This window comes from Peromyscus leucopus, chromosome 7, assembly GCF_004664715.2.
Source record: "Peromyscus leucopus breed LL Stock chromosome 7, UCI_PerLeu_2.1, whole genome shotgun sequence".
NCBI lineage: Eukaryota > Metazoa > Chordata > Mammalia > Rodentia > Cricetidae > Peromyscus > Peromyscus leucopus.
This window is the reverse complement of record NC_051069.1, coordinates 36,310,031-36,331,050: the sequence shown is the minus strand read 5'-3', so window position 1 is coordinate 36,331,050 and position 21,020 is coordinate 36,310,031. Positions and strand designations below refer to the sequence as shown.

General features: G+C 49.3%; 1 protein-coding gene across 4 annotated transcripts in view; it reads right to left on the bottom strand.

The window, feature by feature from the left end:
• Nucleotides 1–21,020, bottom strand: part of Pknox2 (PBX/knotted 1 homeobox 2) — a 273,098-nt gene that overhangs the window by 6,771 nt on the left and 245,307 nt on the right. For 3 of the 4 annotated variants that reach the window (XM_028858447.2, XM_037207621.1, XM_037207620.1), the window contains 3 exons: nucleotides 14,335–14,464; nucleotides 13,764–13,861; nucleotides 12,872–12,991 (listed from right to left, as the gene is read on the bottom strand). The exons of the other annotated variant lie outside the window; for it this stretch is intronic. In XM_028858447.2, the coding sequence (XP_028714280.1) occupies nucleotides 12,872–12,991; nucleotides 13,764–13,861; nucleotides 14,335–14,464 (348 nt within the window). The remainder of the gene's footprint in view (nucleotides 1–12,871; nucleotides 12,992–13,763; nucleotides 13,862–14,334; nucleotides 14,465–21,020) is intronic. 4 annotated transcript variants of the gene reach the window in all.

The following is a 21,020-nucleotide window of genomic DNA, read 5'->3' as shown; positions in this document are numbered from 1 at the left end:
GCTCCCTGAGGCCTAGGTAGTCACTGAGGCCTCTGAATAAGTGCATTGCACTCATCATACAGGGACATAAGTATCCACCAGGAAGCTGTGGGCTGCTCTTGGGCAGGAACCCTGGATCATCAGATGTTATTTCCACAGTGCTCCTATCAGTCATGGGAATAGTGTCCATGTTCAACAATGGTGTATGAATATACAAGTCAACAGACACAGGAAGGGCTTGTGGGTAAGGTTGGTACTTGAACAAAGCGAAGTCATCAGCTTCCACAGGCTGGATGTTGGCTGCTTCCAGAGTGGTAGAAATCAGAGACATCTGAAGTTAGGGGTTCACAGCTGAGGTGAAAGGTGGTGGGGTGGGGGTGGGGTGGGGGTCCTTTCTTGAAGGTAGTCTGTACCAAGGTCTCTTTGGGTCATAGGAGAAGGGTGGCTTGGTTTGGTTGGGAGGTTGCCTTAGAAGGCAGGTCCTCAACTGAGCTTTGAGGAATAGACAAGCTACTCCAGCAGACAGATAGGCCTTCCAGGCAGGAGCCTTACACCATGACTTAGCTAAGCTAGTCAGACCAGCCTCTCTTCCCCTTTCCCCTGTTAAGGCCCTAGAGAGGGAAGTCCCCAGCCTAGCGTGGAAGGATGGTGCTTCCTATCTCTAAGGAAGCTCCGCTGCCTGCACTCAAGGATCGGCTCTACCTTACACACAGATTGACATACTTGCATCTAACAGCTCAAAGAGTGAGTGTTGCCCAATACTCACTGATTATTCTTATCTTACGATTACCTTATGATAATCTGCTATGGATAAGGATATTAGACCCCTTACTACCTCAACTACCAGGTCCCACCACCTCTCCTTCCCAGAGCAGCACCTCAGGAGGCACAGGGTGGAGGCTGTGCGTAAGTAGAGACACTTAGCCCAGCTTTGGGAACAGGTGTGTGGTGCCAGAACATTCCTGGCACCGCAGCCGAGTGCCAGAGGAGCAGTCCAGCTTGCACACGCCTCAGACCACATGATTCCCGAGGAGAGAATCAAAATAGCCCTGGCTCCTGGTCAGACCGCGATGGAGTCAGTGCTACTTTTAGCACAACTGGAAAGGCCTGAGGCCAAGGACGCGCGAGGGAGTGAAAGGAGATCTTGAGAGGTAAGCACTGTGCCATGGAAGCTGCCCTGGGATCACCAGCTGGGGGAACTCCCCTGTGAGCAGAAAGGAAAGGCCCAAGCTGCCGTGGATGATTCTTCCTTGAAATGGGTACAGCACCGACTAGAAAATTCCAGACCCTTCTCAATATTGGCCTGAAGACTTCCACAACTGGGCAAGGCTGCTGCATGGTGAAGAGCCATGGAGGAGAGGGTAGAGTCTTGCCCCACCATCTGGTGGCTGTCTGGCCTTGGCTGCTTGTCCTGTCTTTCATCCTTAGCTTTCTCTGGTTGTCATGGAAGTAGAAATGGCACCCATTTATTGGACTTCAGAATGACGTAATGGGCTGACAGAACAAGAGTGTTACCCTGACAGATGCATAGAGGCCTCCCAGACTCCTCCAGCTGAACACTCAAGACTAGGGACTTGAAGTATGTGCCTTAAGTGGGTGGATGTTGTTTTTTTGTTTTGTTTTGTTTTTGGCTCCATTGCTATCAGGAACTCCCTCTGTCCCTCTGCAACCAAACCTAAAAACTCCTCTGTAGCTCTTCCCGAGTCTTCCCTTCATACCTCCACAGCTTTTATCTCCTTGGGCTCAAAGGATCCTGAAGACGCTTTTAGTTTGAAGAGGGAGCTCTGGTCAGAAGAAACTATTCCAGTACTGGTGTTTGTATCTCTGGTAGCTTCTTTCATTCAAACCCACCCTGGGATGATCCTTCCACCTCCTTAGTCCATGTGGATCTCACTATGTGGTTGCCTGGGTCACAAAGGGACCCATTACATGGGGGGAACATCAGCCTGTGGGTATCGGGGGGCCCATGCTACCACTAGACTGGGCCTTAGACTTAGTAGAGAGCTTGGGCTCCCCTTTCCCCAGCCCTGCTCTGGGGCCTACCAAACCTTTCTCCACCCCACTCCCAATCCCCCAACCCCAACAACCATGTAGCAGGGACTTGCTCTGGGGCCTTCATTCTATGGGCATGCCACTGCTCAGGAGGGCCTGTGACCCACAGGGAGGCAGCCAGTAGGACCAGAGCTTTGAAATGACCATGTGGCATCATATCTAACATGCCATGGTGACAGATGCCCCCTGATTTCAGAGATGGCAGAGTGGACAAAGCAAGCAGACAGGCAGACAGACAGACAGACAGACAGGCAGGCAGGCAGGCAGGCAGGCAGACAAGCAAGCAGGCAGACAGGTAGACAGGCAGACCGAAAAGCAAGCAGGCAGACAAGCAGGCCTAGTACTACTTAGGCAAGTACAGCTAGTGATGGGCTTCCTCCTGCCCCACTTGCCCCGGTTTAGAATGCCCATTCTTGTTTTTACTCCTACCCCCTTAAAAACACAGAGAGAGGCACAGAACTAAGCAGCATAGTATCACCTACCGCCGCACAGCCAATGCTCACATACTCAGAAGACAGGAGTCTGCTCCTACCCTGGTAGTTCCCTCTGCTCCCTTCCGACCACCCTCCGAAAGATAAATTTTTATAACAATCACTTCCTTACTTTTCTTTAGATCATTCTGTGTGTGTTCTATCCTGCAACATGATCAACATGATGGCTCAGTTTTGCCTGTTTTTGATTTTTTTTTTTTTAAGCTCAGGCTGGTCTCAAGCTTATAACCAAGGATGACCTTGAACTTCTGATCCACCTGCTTCCGCCTCCTGAGTGCTGGGATCATAGCCATGTGCAACATTCTGCCCCGGGGTCTGAACATTGTATTAATGAAATCATTTGTTCATCCGCACTTTTGCGTGGCTGTAGTTATTTGGGTTCTGTGGCTGTATAGCTTCCCACTGTGAAGATGTGCCACCCCCAGTTCTGACTCTCCGAGCTATTCTTTCTCCCTGGGTCTCTGCTTCAGCCTGTTCATCACACTGTAATAAGACTGGTTCTTTGTAGTTCCTCCATCCCTGTTCCTGCCATCTCAACCCCACCTAGTCTCCTTCTCCCAGCTTCAAATGCTTCCCTAGAATCCCTCCCATCACAGGGGTGACCTGTTATCTGCCACCTCACAGAGACCAGTTGTCAGTTTTTGGAGAAAAGGCACCATATGTTTCTCTTTCTCTCCTTCTCCATCTGCACAGAGAATGCCTGGCCCACTGTGTGTTCGGTCCATACTTGTTGAGTGAATTCATGTGGAGGTTTGGGGTATGTGTGTCTGCAGATATGAAGGAAGATGGATGGTGGCTCACTGATTCAGACCTCCAGGAGTTAGGTGACCCCCAAGTCACCCTACTTCTGCTCCTTGGTTGACTGTAGAATATTTATGGGGTAGTCAGGAGGGGATACCTAAGAGTCTATCAAGATACCCCACCTCTCCTGGGCGGCGATGGCACACACCTTTAATCCCAGCACTCAAAAGACAGAGGCAGGTGGATCTCTGTGAGTTTGATGCTAGCCTGGTCTACAGAGTGAGTTCTAGTTCATCTGGGGCTACAATCCTGACTTGAAAAACCTAAAAAAAAAAAAAAAGATATCCCACCTCTCTAGAAGGGTCACAGAGGTGGCCCTGTGAATGTTGGTGAAAATATGGTTTCTACATGGTTTGGATCCTGGACCTGCCTCTTAGTAGCTCCAGACCTTGGCCAATTTTCCTCCTCTGCAAAGTTAGGAAATCATTCTACCAGCCTCAAGGTGGTTACAGGGATTACGTGAGTTCACAGAACTGGCAAGGTACTTAGAACAGTGCCTGTCACACTCTGCGTGTCTGTTAAGAGGAGATTAGAGAGGGAGAGAGAAACCTTTGGCTTGGCACATGCGCTCTAAGTCTGGAAAAGCCACAGGTTGTCTGTTGGCGGCCAGCTGGAGCCCCACGCCATTTGTGCGGGTGGGACCATGCTCCTTTTTTCCTGAAGGGTTTCCTTTCCTGCATCCTCAAGGACTGCTAGGTCCTGTGCACATGTGTGTTTTCTCCTAACCTGCTCAGGTCTCCTAGGGATGCTGTGAGATTGTTTATCTCTCATGACATTTTTGGAGGGCATCTTTGAAAGCCACAAGTCTCCTGGGAGTGCCCTGGACCTCTCATGCTCTGACACTCTGTCATCCTCCCTAGGGTGTTAGAAGACAGCTCCCTTTCTGTACAGTGAATAGTGGGTGGGAGAAAATAGTCTCATGCCAGAACAGAAATTCAAGGCCTAAATCTCCTTGGCATTAAGAGACAGGTGTAGCCAAGAACATGGCCAGGTTGCTTTCTGCTTCCCATTCTGACCATGCCAGGGTGCCACGTGGGTCATCAAACTCCAAGGTAAGAACAGAGATGAAGAAAGTTTCACAATGAGAGCATTTTGGAGGGAGATTTCAGTCCCTTCTGTCAGCAATAGTGAGAGTGTTAAAGTAGCAGCTAAAGATGGTCACTTGAGAGATAACCGTCATCCAAAACGACCACCCACGTCCCACCCAATCCCAAACCCAAACCCCCTTAAAGTCCCAGCCCAAATACCAACTCCTTTCTTCAAGTCTTGTAAAGAAACATCTCAAAACTGCTCAGCCCAAAGAGTTCTGGAGCCCATCCTCTCCCCCCGGAGCCCGTGAAGAGGCTGCGTAGAGACAGGGATACCTTACCCCAGCTATGACTTGGGGGTCTAGATTGGCCAGAGGCCCCTGACTGGTCTCCAGGCAGGCAGACCAATGACTTTACTGTTCTGAGAAGACTGGGGCACTGGGCTCTGCGGTGCCACCATCACGCGTCACTCAGGGTGCAGGACACTCTAAGATGACTCATACAGTCTTGCTGTTGAATTCCACCTGCCTTTCTGTGCTTTCAACCAGACTCCTGTGAAGTCATACAGAAGTCTGTGGGAACACTTCCCACCTGTTGATGGTAGTTATCACCCCTGTGGCATGTCCATAGCAGCTGGCTAACTTAACACTTACAGTGGGGAGAATACCCTTCTCGAGTCCTCACGGTGTGCTCTCAAGGCACCTACCAGTTAGGCTTTGTTCTCATTTCCCATACGAGAAAAAAAAATCTCAGAGGACCATATAATTAGCTCTAGCTCTAGCTCATAGCTCTAGCTACGCAAGTAGTAAGGGGCAAGTCAGTGGCAGGGTTTGTGTCCCCTGTCCCCTAACCAGGCTGTTCTATCTCTGCTGCTGGCCACTTGCCAAGCACCATGCTTTAGAACACATTAGCAATTGTCTTCAACACTGTAGGTGTGATGGTTAGCTTTGGCAACTTTATACAATCCAGAATCACCTGGGAAGAGAGTCTCAACTGAGGAATTGTTTAGATTAGGTTGGCCTATGGCATCCCCTGGTCTTGGGGCCCAGTCTGTATAAGAAAGGAAAGCTAACAAGCAAGCTACCTCATCCATTTCTCTCTGCTTTTGACTGTGGGTGTGACATGACCAGCTGTTTGAAGTTCTTGCCTTGACTTCTCCACAATGATGAACTATAACCTGAAATCATAAACTGAAAAAAGCCCCTTTCTCCCCTAAGCTACCTTTTCCCAGGATATTGAACCACAGCAACAGACACAAAGTTAGAAACAGCAGGTTCTGCTCTACCTGATTTAGAAAGAGGAACTCATAGCTAGGGGAACGGACTGACCTGTTGAAAGCCACAGAGCAAGTGAGGATGGAGCCAAGCAGGACCACTTCAGATCTATGTGCCTCCCAAGCTCAGTTCCTGATGCTCTGCCATCTGCCTTATTTGAACATGCTGCTCCTACATTTGAGTGGGTCAGATACCCATAGCCCTTCTTATCCATTCCCCAAAGGACATGCCTCCTGCTGTCACTTTAACAGACGCCTCCCTCTTTGGCTGGGCACATCTCTGAATATGATGTCAAAGGACTTTGTGTAACCTGATACATGGTTTTGGACATGCTATTCTGTGTCTGACCAGCACAGGCAGCCAGTGTCTCTCACCTTTACTGACTCCTGTATTCTTGACTCTTTGGACTGTGGTGATATACTGTGCACTCTGATAAAATTTACCTGAAGATCAGAGAACAGAACAAGCCACTAGATTAAACATGGATGCCAGGCAGTGGTGGCACACACCTTTAATCCTAGCACTTGGGAGGCAGTGATCCGTCTGGATCTCTGTGAGTTCAAAGCCACCGTGGACTACATGAGATTGACCCAGTCTAGGAGAGCCAGGCAGTTGTGGCACATACCTTTAATCCCAGTACTTGGGAATCACACGCCTTTAATCCCAGCACTTGAGATATCATGCTTTTGCTTGGGAAATACACACACTTTTAATTCCAGGAAGTGTTGGCTGGGCAGAGAAAGGTATATGAGGCATGAGGAGACAGGAACTAGAGGCTTTTCAGGCTAAGGAGTCCTAGAGGTAAGAGGTGGTTTGTTCCTTTGTCTCTCTGATAGTCAGTCAAATTTTACTAGGGTATACAATATATCACCACATTGGAGTGTTTGCTTTATGTACCTAAGTGTTTTGTTTGCTTTTGAGACAGGGTCTCACATAGCCTGGGATGGCTTTGAACTCACTAATTGGTTGAGGGTGGCCTTGAATTCCTCTTTCTCCTGCCTCTATCTTCTAGGTGTCTAGATTGTAGGCATGGACTGTCACACTTTCATTAAAGCTCTTGGCTTCAATAAAAAGTTTATTATTATTATTATTATTATTATTATTATTATTATTATTGTGTGTGCACATGTGTATTTCTCTCTCTCTCTCTCTCTCTCTCTCTCTGTGTGTGTGTGTGTGTGTGTGTGTGTGTGTGTGTGTGTGTGTGTGTGTGTATGAATGTATATGTGGATATGTGTGGATGTGTGGGAGGTCAGAGGGAATTGGTTCTCTCACTCCCCCACCCTGTGGGTTCTGGGATTGCCCAGCTCAGATCGTCAAGCTTGGTGGCAGGCACCTTCCACGCTAAGCCATCTTGCTGGCCCCGGGTGTCTCCTTTCTGAAGCCTCCCGTTCACGTAGCAGCATTTCTCATGCATCCTGGTTTCTTTCGTTGTCCCACAGTCAGGATTCTGCACCTAGACTTCTTCCAGGTCAAATTCCCTGAACACGCCTTTGATGATGTAAGTAAAGCGTTCCCCAGAGTATTAAAGAGACAGAACCTAGGAGATTTACAACAACTTCTAGCTCCCCCTCTGCCACCCCATTCTGGCTTGACTTCTCAAGACACCATGTTAAAGTGTTCTCTGACAAGGTGGGCATTCTTCACTGGAACTAATCTCAGCCGAATGCGAACCGAGTAGAAAAGCCAACTTTGAACTAATTCCTGCCGAACTGTGAATGGCTGATGGCCTCACGGCCTTTCCATGGGCACCCGCTTCTCATAGTGTCATTTAAAATGGACATGTGACCAGTGGAACCCCAGACGAGAAGAGCGAGAAGAGAAGGTAGCAGAAAACAAGATGAATCAGGGTCCTCGTGTCACATTCTGGATTTTTCAGAGGTCGGTAATTCCCTCCACAAATTCTCTTAAATTTCTGTCAACATTTTCTAAGACAATCCGTAGTATAAGGACTTCCAGGTTGACACTGGAAGCATCTGTACAGTACCCGTGCCTGTGTCAACTGAAGTGTGAAATACTTGTCATGCTCTGCCCTCACCACGAGCCGCTCAAGTCGGATGTTGTATCCCATTTGTCCTCGGAGGACAGAGGTTTAGTGAAGGAACTCCAGGTCCTCTCGTGTCCTACTCAAGAGACTGAAGTCTCTCTGTAGAACACATTGGTGTGTCTAGATCTGGGGGGCGAGGGGGTCCTGCCAGTGAGCTGGTGACAAGACCCCGCCTCCATAATCCCTTCAAGGCTTAGTGCAGTGCACAGGGAGGTGGCAGAGAATGTGAAGAACATCTGTGGGGTGGTTGGCAGAACCACCAAGACACATAGGCAGCTGGCTGACTTTCCCTATCACTGCCTGCCTTGGTCAGGAGCCCTGTACAGGGCCAGAGCTACACCTGGAGGTATAGCCCATTTTCCCAGCCCCTGGAGCCTAGCAGGCAAGGCACTACGGATGCTGGTAAGAAAGCCGGGAGACGGACTGTCAGAAATCCTGCCATATCCACAAACATTCAGAGCAGTTTTCCTCAGAATCTGACATGGAAACAGCGCGAGTGTCCCTCACCAGTGAAGGAATCTAAACACAGCATGATCCAGACACACGGTGGAGTGTTACCAGCCCAACACAGAATGCCAGTGCTTACCGCAAGGATGGACCTTGACAACAGGGTGCTAATTAGGCAAGTGCTCCACCACTGAGCTCTGCCTCCAGCCTCATGATACTAATTAAAAGAACTCTGTCACAAAAACCATCTTAGGATTTACTTGAGTGAGATTTCTGCAAGAGCTGATCCATAGAGAGATGCAGTAGAGTCCAGGTTGTGAGAGGCTGGGGGTGTTAGTGAATGGCTGTGGGATTTCTTTTGGAGTGAGAAAAATATCTGGCATTAGGTAGGTATGATGATGGTGCAAGAGTGTAAATATACTAAAACCTATGTTATCGTTTTTTATTTTGGAGACAGATTATCTGTAGCCAGGCTGCTTTATTTTATTTATTTATTTATTTATTTATTTATTTATTTATTTATTTATTTATTCATTTTTTTTGTTGTTGTTTGTTCTTTGGACAGGGTTTCTCTGTGTAGTTTTGGTGCCTGTCCTGGATCTCGCTTTGTAGACCAGCTGGCCTAGAACTCACAGAGATACACCTGACTCTGCCTCCCGAGTGCTGGGATTAAAGGCGTGCGCCACCGCTGCACGACCCCAGGCTGCTTTTGAACTTGTTCTGTAACTTAAACTTGCTTTGACCTAAAACTTGATCTTCCTATCTATACTTTCCAGGTGCTGGGATTACATGTGTGTGCCATGACTCCTGGTCTATTCCTATATTCCATGCTGGGGAGCTGTCTTGTTAGGCAAGCATCTACCAACTGAGCCACACACCCTTACTCTGGAATTATATATTCTGAAGGTTAAATTTTATGGTACGTGATGGTAATATTCAAAAAGTTATACAGAGGAAGCCCCTGGTGCCTCTTTTGTCCTCTGATTTATTTATTTGTTTGTTTGTTTATTTAATTTTTAAAAATATATACCACAGCAGGGTTCATAAGAGGACCTGGAGCAAGGCCCTGAGCTCTGTGTGGCTGCGATGGAGGTGGGAGTGAGTGGAACACGGCTGGGTCCTGGCTGCAAGCCACACCAGCCTCATGAAACGGATGGGCGGGAAAGGGCATGTGTGAGGCAGCTTCCCTGGGAGGTCTAAAACCTGAGCCTGGGTGCATAATCATCTCACAACTCTCCCACGACAGGTCTCTGGCTGAGAGGTTAGGGGCTCAGCTTTGCTTTGCCTCGACTTTGGTGTGAGCGTTGCTTTCTGCTTCCGGAGGTCAATGTGAAGGCAGCAGAACTGAATGAGACCTTGGGTCACACTGTGGTGGGTTCGATTCCTGCTTGGCTTTATTACCTGTGTGATGTTGCAGAACTCGAGCCTTCTCTGAGTCTCAGTTTTGTTACTGGTGACACAGGACAGTGCTTGTGTGAGTAAATGAGACTTTATATATATAAAAGCGCTGTGCATAGGCTGGCTGCCGTCGGGGGAATAGTGGGGTCCTGCTGGGGCTTGGCCTCTTCTCCGAGACCTCCTGGCACACAGCATCATCCAGTTTAGGGATGGAAATTGCTGACAGGTCAGGGTGACAGGTATTGGGGGTAGCAGGGGCGGTGTTACAGCTGAGGTGGAGGAAGGACCCTCTTCTGGGGCTTCCAGCATGACCTGTGTGGCTGTGGACCTATTGCTTCTGGCTGGAGTTTAGCCTCTTTGGGCCAAAACAAAATAGCAAGAAAATGTCACCGCATTCTTCAGGGACTGAAAGCTAGCAGCTAAGGATGACAGGGTCCCCATCTCATTCCAGCCTGCTGGCTAAGCGGGCTCTGGGAGTTAAGCTCCCAGCCCAGGTGCTTTCCAGCATCTCTGTAACTGCTCATGGTGCAGAACAGCGCCAACCAGAGGCCTGGGACACAGGACAACAGCCAGAGGGAAATACAACTTCTGCCTGCTGGAATGGCAGCAGGTCAAGCCAGCGTTTAGAGACCCACTATGCAGCCAAGGGGGCAGCTGTGGAATGCTCTGCACATCTCCTGCAAACCGTCCACTGCCTTCAGACACAGGCTGGAGACGAACAGAGCGCTTTGTGGCAGCTTCACCAGCCAAATACACTGCTTATCAGGAACTCAGCCACACTTGTACGGAGACTGGTGCGTGATAGTTACGCATGCTACTGTGGTTCTGTGACTTAATAAGTGAAATACGGTGCAAGAAGAAGGAGCTATTGTTGCTAAGAAAACTAGGTAGAAAGCTTTGGAAATTTTGAGTCTCAAATTTGCTTTAAAATGCTGACTACCTCAGAGTGGGTGGGACACACATGAGAGACTTGAATAAAGATCTAGAAAGATGCTGTAACCAGGTTAGATTCCCAAAGTCAGTGTTCTTACTCCACTTGATGTGAAGTTGGGATTTGAAGATGTTTTATTATAAGAAAGGTTTATGCAAGTAAAATGATAAAGTTTAGTCAGAAAAAAATGTTGGCTCTCTACCAAAAGATTAGCATGTATATCTCTTAAATTAACAGGAAGCATGTCTTTTGGGCAGCTGTTCCTTTTTTAGCTAGCCTTTCAAATTAACCAGCCCATAAACCAATTGTGCTCACAGGGCTGGAGACAGAACATTTACAGTACCCGGATGACTGTCTGTCCTCCACACTTTCTCCTCTCACCTAATGCGGGACAGCCAGCATCTGCCCAGTGTGTGGAACCACAAGGGGCATCGCCCAAGAACTGGGGTCCCAGGCTTTTTTCCTCAGAGCGACAAAGACAACATCACATGTGATTGAGCTCAGCTGTTTGGAAGAAATCTCGAACCCTGTCCTTCTTGCCATCCACCATGTGACTTGGTACGCTAAGAATAAAGAAGTGGGGCTGGGGAGATGGATCCGTGGGTACAGTGGGTGAGGACCCGAATCTGGATCCCTGGCACCCATGGAAAAGCCAGGTGTAGTGGCAGGTCTGTAACTCCAGCACTGAGTGTTTGTTTTCAGACAAGATCTCACTATGCAGCTCTGGCTGGCCTGGGACTTGCTACAGAGACCAGGATGGCTTTGAATTCACGAATTCTGCCGGCCTCTGGCCCCTGAGCGCTGAGATTAAAGGTGTGTACCACCATGCCTAGCTTATAACCCCAACACAGGGGGATCCTGGGGATTTCCCCAGCCAGCAGTCCAGAGGACACGGTGAGCTGCAGTTCTGTGAGAGACCGTGTCTCAAAAACTAAGGTGAGTGGTGATAGAGGACAGCACTAGGAAGTGCACCCCATCCCCATGCAACCAATATGCATTCTCTCTCTCTCTCTCTCTCTCTCTCTCTCTCTCTCTCTCTCTCTCTCTCTCTCTCTCTCTCTCACACACACACACACACACACACACACACATACACATACACACTTAAAAAAAAAGTAGACAAAACTTTGTAGAACAAACAAACAATTCATCACAGAATAATTTTTAAAGTGTAAGTCCCAACAAGGTCCAAACACTGTGAATCTAGGATTTAAGGTTCACGGGACGATCCACAGTCCCTCTTGTTGGGAGATTTGCCACAGCTGGAGAGACTATGAAAACAGACAGATACACCCATATCTTCAGCAAGCGCTATAGGAAGCTGACTCAGTGTCAGAGGACGGAAACGCCAGCAGGTACTTTAAATCAAAACGACACATCAGCTACTCACCTCTAGGTGTCACAAATATTGGGACTCAGCCTTAAAAATAAAACTTGTTCCAAGCTCAGTGTAGTGGCACACAGCTGTAATCCTAGCATTTGGGAGACTGTAGCAGGAGGATCATGAGTTTGAGGCCAGCCCGGGCCTCCTAGTAAGACCTGTCTCAAAAATGAACCGAACAAAACCAAACCATACACAGCTTTGCTCTTTGTTCATTGTAGTAGAAGACTCAAAAGGGAAGAATTCCTTTTTGTTATTCTTAGGCTGGGTTTTGCTAGAAAGCCCCGACCAGTCTTGAACTCATGCTCTTTCTGCCTCAGCCTAACCAAGTACCAGGATGGGTACCACCACCATGCCCAGTGAACAGTTTGGTAAGGGCTGACCTTATAGCTCTGTACGTTTGTCCTCTTTTTCAACTTTGACCACTCTGAGGAGTAAATGCCCCTGGAATTATCACCCAGCTAGTGGGAGATACCCCAATGTATCTGTGTTCTTCTTTCTATTGTCTGGTCACCAGGAGCTTTTTAGTGTCTCTGCTGGAGCTGGGGAGTGAGAAGGTTGTCTCTGTGTGCACAGCTGACTGTGCTGTTCTTGATGATTCTGCCTGTGTGGCTCAGCCACGGTCTTCAGAGGATGGCTACTGGGTGCTCATTTTGATGGAGTTACCTGGCCTTCTTCCATTTAGCCCTTAAGTTCTGAATTCTGATTTTGGAAGCCCAGTGGCCACTCCTGTCTCACCTTTCACACACACACACACACAGACAGACACACACACACACACACACACACACACACACACACACGTTTCTGATCCAGTAGCAGTAGCAAGTACTCAGAAGCCCCTGGGCTCTAGGTCCCACTTAAACCTCCTTCGACCTTCCCTGATGATCTTTTTCTGAAACCATAGTCTCTGCATGCAGTGTGGTACCCGTGCAGTGGGCTATTAATCACTCCCTGCTGTGATTCCACACCCCCAGCATGCACACACACAGATGCATGCACACACACACACACACACACACACACACACACACACACTCACCATGAGATGCTGGAAGAGCCAAGAACGCATTATATTGGTGGCATGCTTGGGCAAGACTCCTCGTTTGTTCTTGGACTTCTTATCCTCATTGTCCAGGAGGGAGGTGAGGTCAAGGTTAACCTTCAGGGCACGTGAAGAAAAAAATCAGCATCAGCAGCCTGTGAGGCCAGTGGCTAGGGACCTGTTGCCATAGTAATGGCACACTCTCACTGCCAACCCTCTTTTCCCAAGTTATTCTTGGGGCCCTGGGGAGGTCACCTTTTCTTCTCACCCCATACCACCCCCTCAGAGAATGGAGATGAGGCTTGGGATGAGGGGATCAGAGGTGTAGGATGAGGGGGAAGAGGGGATGAGAGAGGAAACGGCAGAGAAGGGTCATGCAGAGAGTACTGAAGATGAGAATTTGCCATAAACTATCCAATAGTGATTAGCATTTCTGTGATACTTTACAGTTTGCAAAGCACTTTCCTGTCCCTCACCACAGTTAATCCTCATCACAATCAAGCAGGTTGGCTGGGCTGCCTGCAGTTGGTATTAATCCTTTTTTATTGATAAGAACTGAGGCCCAGAGAGGTCAGAAGATTTATGCAAGATCACAGAGCTAATGTCAGATCGCAGGTATCTGGCTTTACAACTTTCTACGGATCTGAGCTCTGTGTTACTGAGGTGCAGAGTGATTGGAGCTGCAGGCCAAGCACAGGAAATACAGAGTCTTTTAATATAAACTCTGAAGCTGGTAAAACCTTGCCTAGACCCAGCTTCCTATCCAGAAAGCAGCCTCTGAGAGGTGAGGACAAAGTGAGTAGCTTGCCACAGTGCCCAGCAGACAGTAAACAATCACAGGCAGCCTCCCACTGCTCATGCACAAGTGCACAGACCTACACACACTCACCTGTGTATTCTGGATCTGGATGGCTCCCTGGGGAATTGCTTGGGTGACCACCTGACCCTGGGAGGTTACCATGGTAACCGGTTGATATAAGGCTCCACCTGAGGAGACAACCAGTTTTGGGGTCCCCTGCCACGGAGGTGGGAAGAGAGAAGGCAAGCAGGGTCCCCAGTTGCTTGGCACTCACATGGGAAGACTCTTGGGGGCAGTGGTGGGGTGCAGATTGGCTCCCTTTGTAGGAGAGGAGTGGGTGAGGTGAGAGATGGTGTCCAGAGGAAAAACAGAGCCTTTGGTGGGAAGTATTTAGGGGAAGTGACAGGGCCTTAGTGTCGAGTGTGTGCGCGTGTGCGCATGGGTCTGTGCGTGGGGGGGTCAATCATGAGATTTTTGACTTAAATTTGTTCCAACCCATCATAATCAGGTCTTGGTGCTCACCATGTGCAGAACATTTCAGTCAAGAAATGAAATGCAAGTCCCTCCTTTAGTAGAGGACACTCCCTACTCCCGGAATTCCCCAGGGGCACCCTTTCTTCTCCCAAGATGCTTCCCACAATCCCCAGGACCCTGCACCAACCTGACACGACTTGTGAGTTGACAGTTGTCATGGCGATGTTGCCCTGCTGGAGTGCTGAGGCTGGGACCACAATCCCCTGGGGGTTATTGGAGACTCCGGACATGGAATTGGGGGAATTCTGCAGGAGGTCCTGGCAGTAAGGGAGGGCTGGTTTGTGACAACGTACCTAAGAGCTTAGAGGCTACAGCCGCCCCCTCCTCCCAACACATACAACTCCTGTTCCTATCAGACAAACCAGAAGGCAGTTCGCAGGACTTCTAAACGAGTGAATAAAAAGTCCCAATCCTAAAATAAATAAACCGAAGGCCCACAATAGCCCCACATTTACATTTTATTCTGCTGGCAACCTGAGAGGCACAAATGACCCCCTAAACCTGTGACCCTTCTTTAATAGGTCAGGGTATGTTCCAGGCTTTGGAGTTTGGAAGTGTTTCCCCCCTCCCCCAAGACAATGGTTTCTCTATGTAGTTTTGGTGCCTTTCCTGGAACTCACTCTGTAGCCCAGGCTGGCCTTGAACTCACAGAGATCCGCCTGCCTCTGCCTCCCGAGTGCTGGGATTAAAGGCATGCGTCTTCACCGCTTTGGAGTCTTAAAAACTCCTCAGGTGACGCTGACTTGGAGAAACCCTTCATTCACCGGCTCAGCACTTACTTAGCTGCAGGCTAACTGCCCAGATGTTCACCCTGGCCCCTCCCTTCTCCAGCACCTCTGTTCTTCACCTACCTCCAACACAAAACAGCCTTTGATGCTGTATTTGTTTGTTTATCCATTCTTTGCAGCGATGGCTTTTGTGCCCATGCTGGACAAATGCTCTGCCACCTAAGTGACACCCCCACCCTTCCAATGATGTGCCTTTGTACATCCTTAGCACTTATATATTAGGATACTAAAATGTTCGTTGAAAAATAACAAAGCCACCTGCTGTATAACCCATCTCTAATGGCATCACATATAAACCTCAACTTGAGCACATGCTATCGAGTCTTCTGTCTCCCCTGAATTCTCAACACAGAATTACAGTGGGAACAGAATTCCCTTTGCCCAGATTGTTAACCAGTTTGCTTTTGCAGCAGTCAAGGCAGCCAAGAAGGTAAGTTTGTCTTGTTCCCCTCGTTTTCCCCTTCTAGCAGTCAGTGAGGAAGTCCTCGGATTTGATGTTGAAGGTCTCCTGACAGCAGAGGAAGAAAGATTCCCTGCAGGCCTCCAGGATGAAGCAATGGGCCCTCCCTGCTTTCCGGGCACCTGAGCACGGTGGCTGGGCGCTTGAAAGAGTTGTGAAAGAGGAACTGAATGTGTGAGAGATGGGTATGTTGAGGTTTGGAGAAGGGCAGCAAGGTACGGAGGAGGGAAGCCTGGAAACTGAGCCTGGCTCTCTCAGCTCGTCCCAGCCTCAGGTCCTCATCAGAGTTCAGGGCTTGGACTAGTTAATGAACCCAATGGCCATTAAGGCCCACATTCCAAAGCTCAAAGCTGGGATCACAAGGCATGATTCATAAAGAATTGGAGACAGGTACGGAGCCAAGAGAATGGAGTAAACATGGCGTGGGGTGGTTCTAGCTTCTTAACTTTTATTTTAGAACTTTAAGAAGTTTGGGTCTTTGGCCTTCAGGGGAAGCTTGGAATCTGGGCTGAGGAGGCACCCAGAAGGAGAAGAAAGCTTTAGTCAACGACTGCCTACTCTAGCTACAAACAAAGGAAGTGTCACGGGCACAGGGCACAGCCACACTATCCCTTCTACTGTGGCATCATGTAAGTCCGCAGAGTCTCACGGAAAATAGGAGCTGGCAATGATGTGAGTTTGGCTTGATTCCGCCTGTTAAATCGCCCTCTGTGTCTCCTCCCAAGTTACCACTTTACCCTCCAGGACCATCCCTTGTCCTGAGCTGGAGAAGTAGCACTTACAGATAAGCAGGACCAGGACTGGGGCCCAGTCCTTCATCCCACCCACTGCCACATGGGGCCTCCGGGTCAGCTTCTCTAGGAGGATGAAAAAAGAGGATTCAATTCTATTCTTAGTTCTTGGCTTTGGGGACTTTAGGGAAGGCAGAGGGCAGTTCTTGCCTTAGCTTCCCCTCTAGAGAGCTTGGTGAGAGCTTCCCACCAGTGAGAGTCATCTCTTGATCCGTTCAGTCACACAGCTGGAGTTTAAAACCAGGCTTATCACGCAGAAGCCTAGAAGCTGTAAAAACCCATTGTCTATACCAACTTCCTGAGGGGTACAGGGAAGGAAATAAAGTTCTTCAGAGGTCCTGGTGGCTTACCAAGATCACACAACTGACTGCCTACCACAGAACTAGAACTCAGCCCTCCACCCCGCCCCACCCCACCCCACCCCACCCTCAGCCACAAATATTGAATAACTACTTTGGACTTCAAGGGGCTTCTTGAATCTACCCATGGAAGATCAAAAACAACCCCAAGTCCACAAGCAGCAGAAAGAAGATGGTTGTCTTGAGAATCATATCATGCCCCTCTTGGAATGTCCCTTACTTCCTTTATGGAGTTGGTTTGAGCTAGCACCCAGGAGTTCTCAAAGCCTGAGTTTTCAGTCTTGAGTTCTCCTGGCACCAATCTCCCATACAACCCTTCCCACTGAGTGGAACCAGTACCAAAGATGGTTAAGCAGGACAGAACTTAAAAGACAGATTTCCCAGAATGGGGGAGCCCCAATGCCATTCATTAGGTCTAAAGTCACGGGGAGTGACTCCTCAACAGTTGGAATCAGCCGTGCCATGGTGCTTGTCTTCAGGTAGAGACACATGAGGATTTTAAGTAGGAAGACTTGCCTTAGACTCTCTTCACCACCCCCAAAGTATCCAGCAAGTTTAGGAAAGCATAAAGAAAAGCAGCATAACTATAAGATGTACCTTCTGGGACTCAACTAACATAACTCTGTTTTTTAGCCAAAGACAGAGGGGTGAGCCCTACCTGGACACCTCACTTGCTTACTCAAACTCTGGCTGGTTCTCCTCCTGTGGCTTGGAGAGCCTCCATGCACACTTACTTGGTTTGGGGCACTAAAGGCAGTTTTTGTTCTGCCTGGGATCATTTTCTTCCCTACTCTTCTCCACCCTTCTCCTGTTATTTGGCTGTGAGGTGGTGAGAGGGAGCCAAAGCATACCAGCAAAGGGGTGGAATGGAAAACTTTAGGGGTAGAGGCTGCAGGCAGGGCCAGGGGTGGCCACATCTCAGCCCGGGCAATAAAAAAGAGAAAGTCAAGCCCTGGCTTCCCTGCATTTGGTGTTCATCCCCCACATCTGCAAACAGGGGCGGCTTCACAAACCTCCTGAGGCCTGGGATTAAAAAAAAATATATTAATGTTGAACTATGTGTGGATGTGCCAGTCTATGAGCAGGTATGTGCCCATGAGAACACAGGTACCCTCGGAATCCAGAAGAGGCCGTTGGAGCTGGAGTTACAGGTAGTTGTGAGTCACCTGATGTGGGCCTAAGACTTGAACTTAGGTCCTCTGCAAGAGCAGTGCGCACTCTTAACTCCCCAACCATCTCTCCAGCCCACACTGGGATGTTTTTAAAGACATGGATTCTCAGGGCCACCGAATCAGAGCCTCAGCAATCTCTGTACTCCAGCCTCCAGCATCAGATGGATCTGAATATTACCAATTTACCACACACATGCAAGTCAAAGGGCATTCATTACCCCTTGATTTCATGTTAATCTCACCCTCACCTTACAGGGCCAGCAGGAGAGAGATTGCCCCATTTTCTTTGAAAGGACTGAGGTCCAGAGAATGGAAGGGACTTCCCTGACTCAAACAGCGGTCAGTCTCCTGGCCTTGAGTGTAGGGTGGAGGCTCACAGAGAGACAAATGAAATGGACTTTGGAGTTAGAGCCACAAGCTCTCCTACAAATATTCTGCCTGCCACTTTTAGGCGTCTGATGATTTATTTCCCACTTCCTATGGCTGAGGTCACTTGATGGCAGAGCAGGGGTTAAATCCTGCCCTCCAAGTCCTCCAGCCTTGGGTTCTTTACTTAGCAGCAGCAGGAGTTCAGCTGAGGCTTCACAGGCAGACAGGACAGCACGAACCTGGCCATATACCTCAACTGGTCTCCTCCAATGCACCCCCGATCTTGGTGCTAAACCTCAGACACCTAAGCAAAGACTCCACCTTGCTGTGATGCCAGGCTGCACATTTCGTCTCTAGCTCTGTGCAACAGTGACAAGGCATCTCTGACTCTCTAGGGACACTCTCAATCTTTTCTGAAAAAGCCACGCGGCAGCTGCAGAAGCCCTGGGGGAGGAACCTATTGACTAAATGCGTGGTATTGTCATCTCCTCAGCAGCTTCCTCAGAGGCTTATCGGACTCTGTCCCCAGGTGGATGCTGCTGTGTGGACTCACAGAGGGACACCCACAGTGAGCTGAGCAGCACAGTGTGCAGTGTTAGCCGCCGTTCCGGCATCCAGGCTCACATCCCTGCTTGAACCGTCTGGGCAGCAGGCCTTGAGAGCTGCCTGTCCATCCCAAGAACTCTGCTGTCTCCCTGGAGAGCCACTGGAAGCCTGGGCTTCGCAGGTGGGATTGTTAGAAGCTTCCCATTTCCCATCCCCACCCCACCCCTGCGTGCTGTTTATCTGAGACACAGAGGCAGTGAGTCCCTCAGAAGGCGCTGAGCGGGGGGGGGGGGGGGGGGGGGGGGGGGGGGGGGGGGGGAGGGTAGGGGGTGGGGGGGACGACAACGATGACGACGATGACACACAGAAAATTTACAAAAGCAGAGAACTCGTTGCCACCTGCAACCTCACCCCTGCGGTCATCACTCATCCTTATGGACATCAGAGGTTCTTACTCCAAGTCTCGTTTTTTGGAGCAAAAAGGTGACTTCTTCAGAGGAGGGACTTCACTAAGAAATAAGAAAGGCTCAGGGGAGTGTATGAGGGGGTCATGGAGCACACAAAAACTGACTGTGGTTACTTAGCTGGATATGTGATCTGACTTCAGCTGGGGAGAGTTGACCTCTCCTGCGCCTTCTTCCTTCACTTTCAACAAGGAAAGGGCCTAAGATGCCCAGAACGCTATTTTTCACCCACAGAAGACGCTTCTGGGGAATAAATCGAGCCAAACCAAAACAAAGCACAGTGGGCTAAAAAAGTATTAAAGTATGAAGGAAAGAAATGATGGAGACATTTCTCTTGAAGATGTTTTTATATATTTGGAATTTTTATCTTACTAGGATGCCCCTGAAACAGGGAGATACACTGGATGACCTTGCAAAGTCCTTTGCAATTGAGGATTAAGGAAAAACCAATGATGGCCCTTAGGATTCTAGCGAAAGGATTAGGGGACAGGACCCAGATACAGGGCCCAGCAATCTGCCATCCTTGCCCTGGCCACTAGGGGTCTCTGTGGATCCACAGCCTCAGACCAGTTTACCAACCCCTCCCAGAAGGCTAGGTCTAAGGCTTATTTGCCTGGCCTGAGAGGAGGATGAGATGCTTCTCAACGTCCCACTTCTCCCGGAGAGCTTGTCCCACCTTGCTAGACATGGCCATGGACAGCCCCCCTGACTCTTTGTTGCCTCCTATCACCTTCCCCTGGGCACACAAAAAGGTTCCCTCTTGTTCAGATGTCCTGTTGCTTGAGCTTGGGAATAGATTTTTGAGGGCAAGGAGGCTGGCTCTTCCTTTGACACTGCCCAGCACAGTGTTGAGGGTGTGCTAGGTGCTTGATAGATCTGTGGCCCAACCGGGCTGTATGGGCCTAGGTGGGTGAGGCGGTTGCCTCTGTCCCCAGACACCCTTTCTGGCAGAGTCCCTCTGGTCTATCACAGCCAGAGTCCTGTCTTAGACCAAGAAGAGCTAGGTTTGCAAACGCAAGAAAGCTAAGCACATATAAACAAGGCACCTAATCCTGTCCTGTTCCACCCCAGCTGGGGGCTTTGGCCTCCAGGGAAAGGCAGCCCAGACCTGCAGGGACACGCTGCAGCTGCCGCTCTTAAGGAACATTCCTTCCCGGAAGGAGCTGAGCTCTCAGGTTTCACTCACCCGGCAGAGAGCTACCCGCCTCCGAGAACCAACAGAAGCCAGGGTTCTAAAGCGCTGGAAGAATCAGGCAGCATTAATTCACTTTTTGTCTCCGGTCTGGGGTGTTGCCTTCCTGTCTAAGGGCTGATCCTCCCAAGCTGGACCACCTTCCTTTGTCCCCACCTGGCCTGAAAAGTCACATCCTCAGGATGCTCAGCATGCAACAGAAGTCCCAGGGCCTTGGCAGAGGTGACTGGAGCACACCGGCTTCAGTCCCCTGACAGCTTTGGAGAAGCAGAGCTTGCTGCATGTGGGAGAGAAACTCATCCTCATGAAGGAAAGATGGGCCATCAGCATCCTCCACAGGCTGCCTGGGAGTCCCAGGGCTAAGAGCCGGTTCCTTCTAGGCTGCCACGCCCAGCACCTCAGGATTGTGCTTACTTTTTTTTTTTTTTTTTTTTTTTTTTTTTTTTTTTTTATCTCTTCTCTCCTCTTCTAGTCAACTGCCAAATCCAATTTCAGTCTTCGAAGTAACCCATTACATCACTTCTAGTCTCTGCGTCCCTGAGCGAGGCTCGGTCACTCCCATTTGTGTACACGATGTCACTATGTAAGAAGAACATAGGCAGGCTGGGCGGCAGTGGCGCACGCCTTTAGTCCCAGCACTTGGGAGGCAGAGCCAGGCGGATCTCTGTGAGT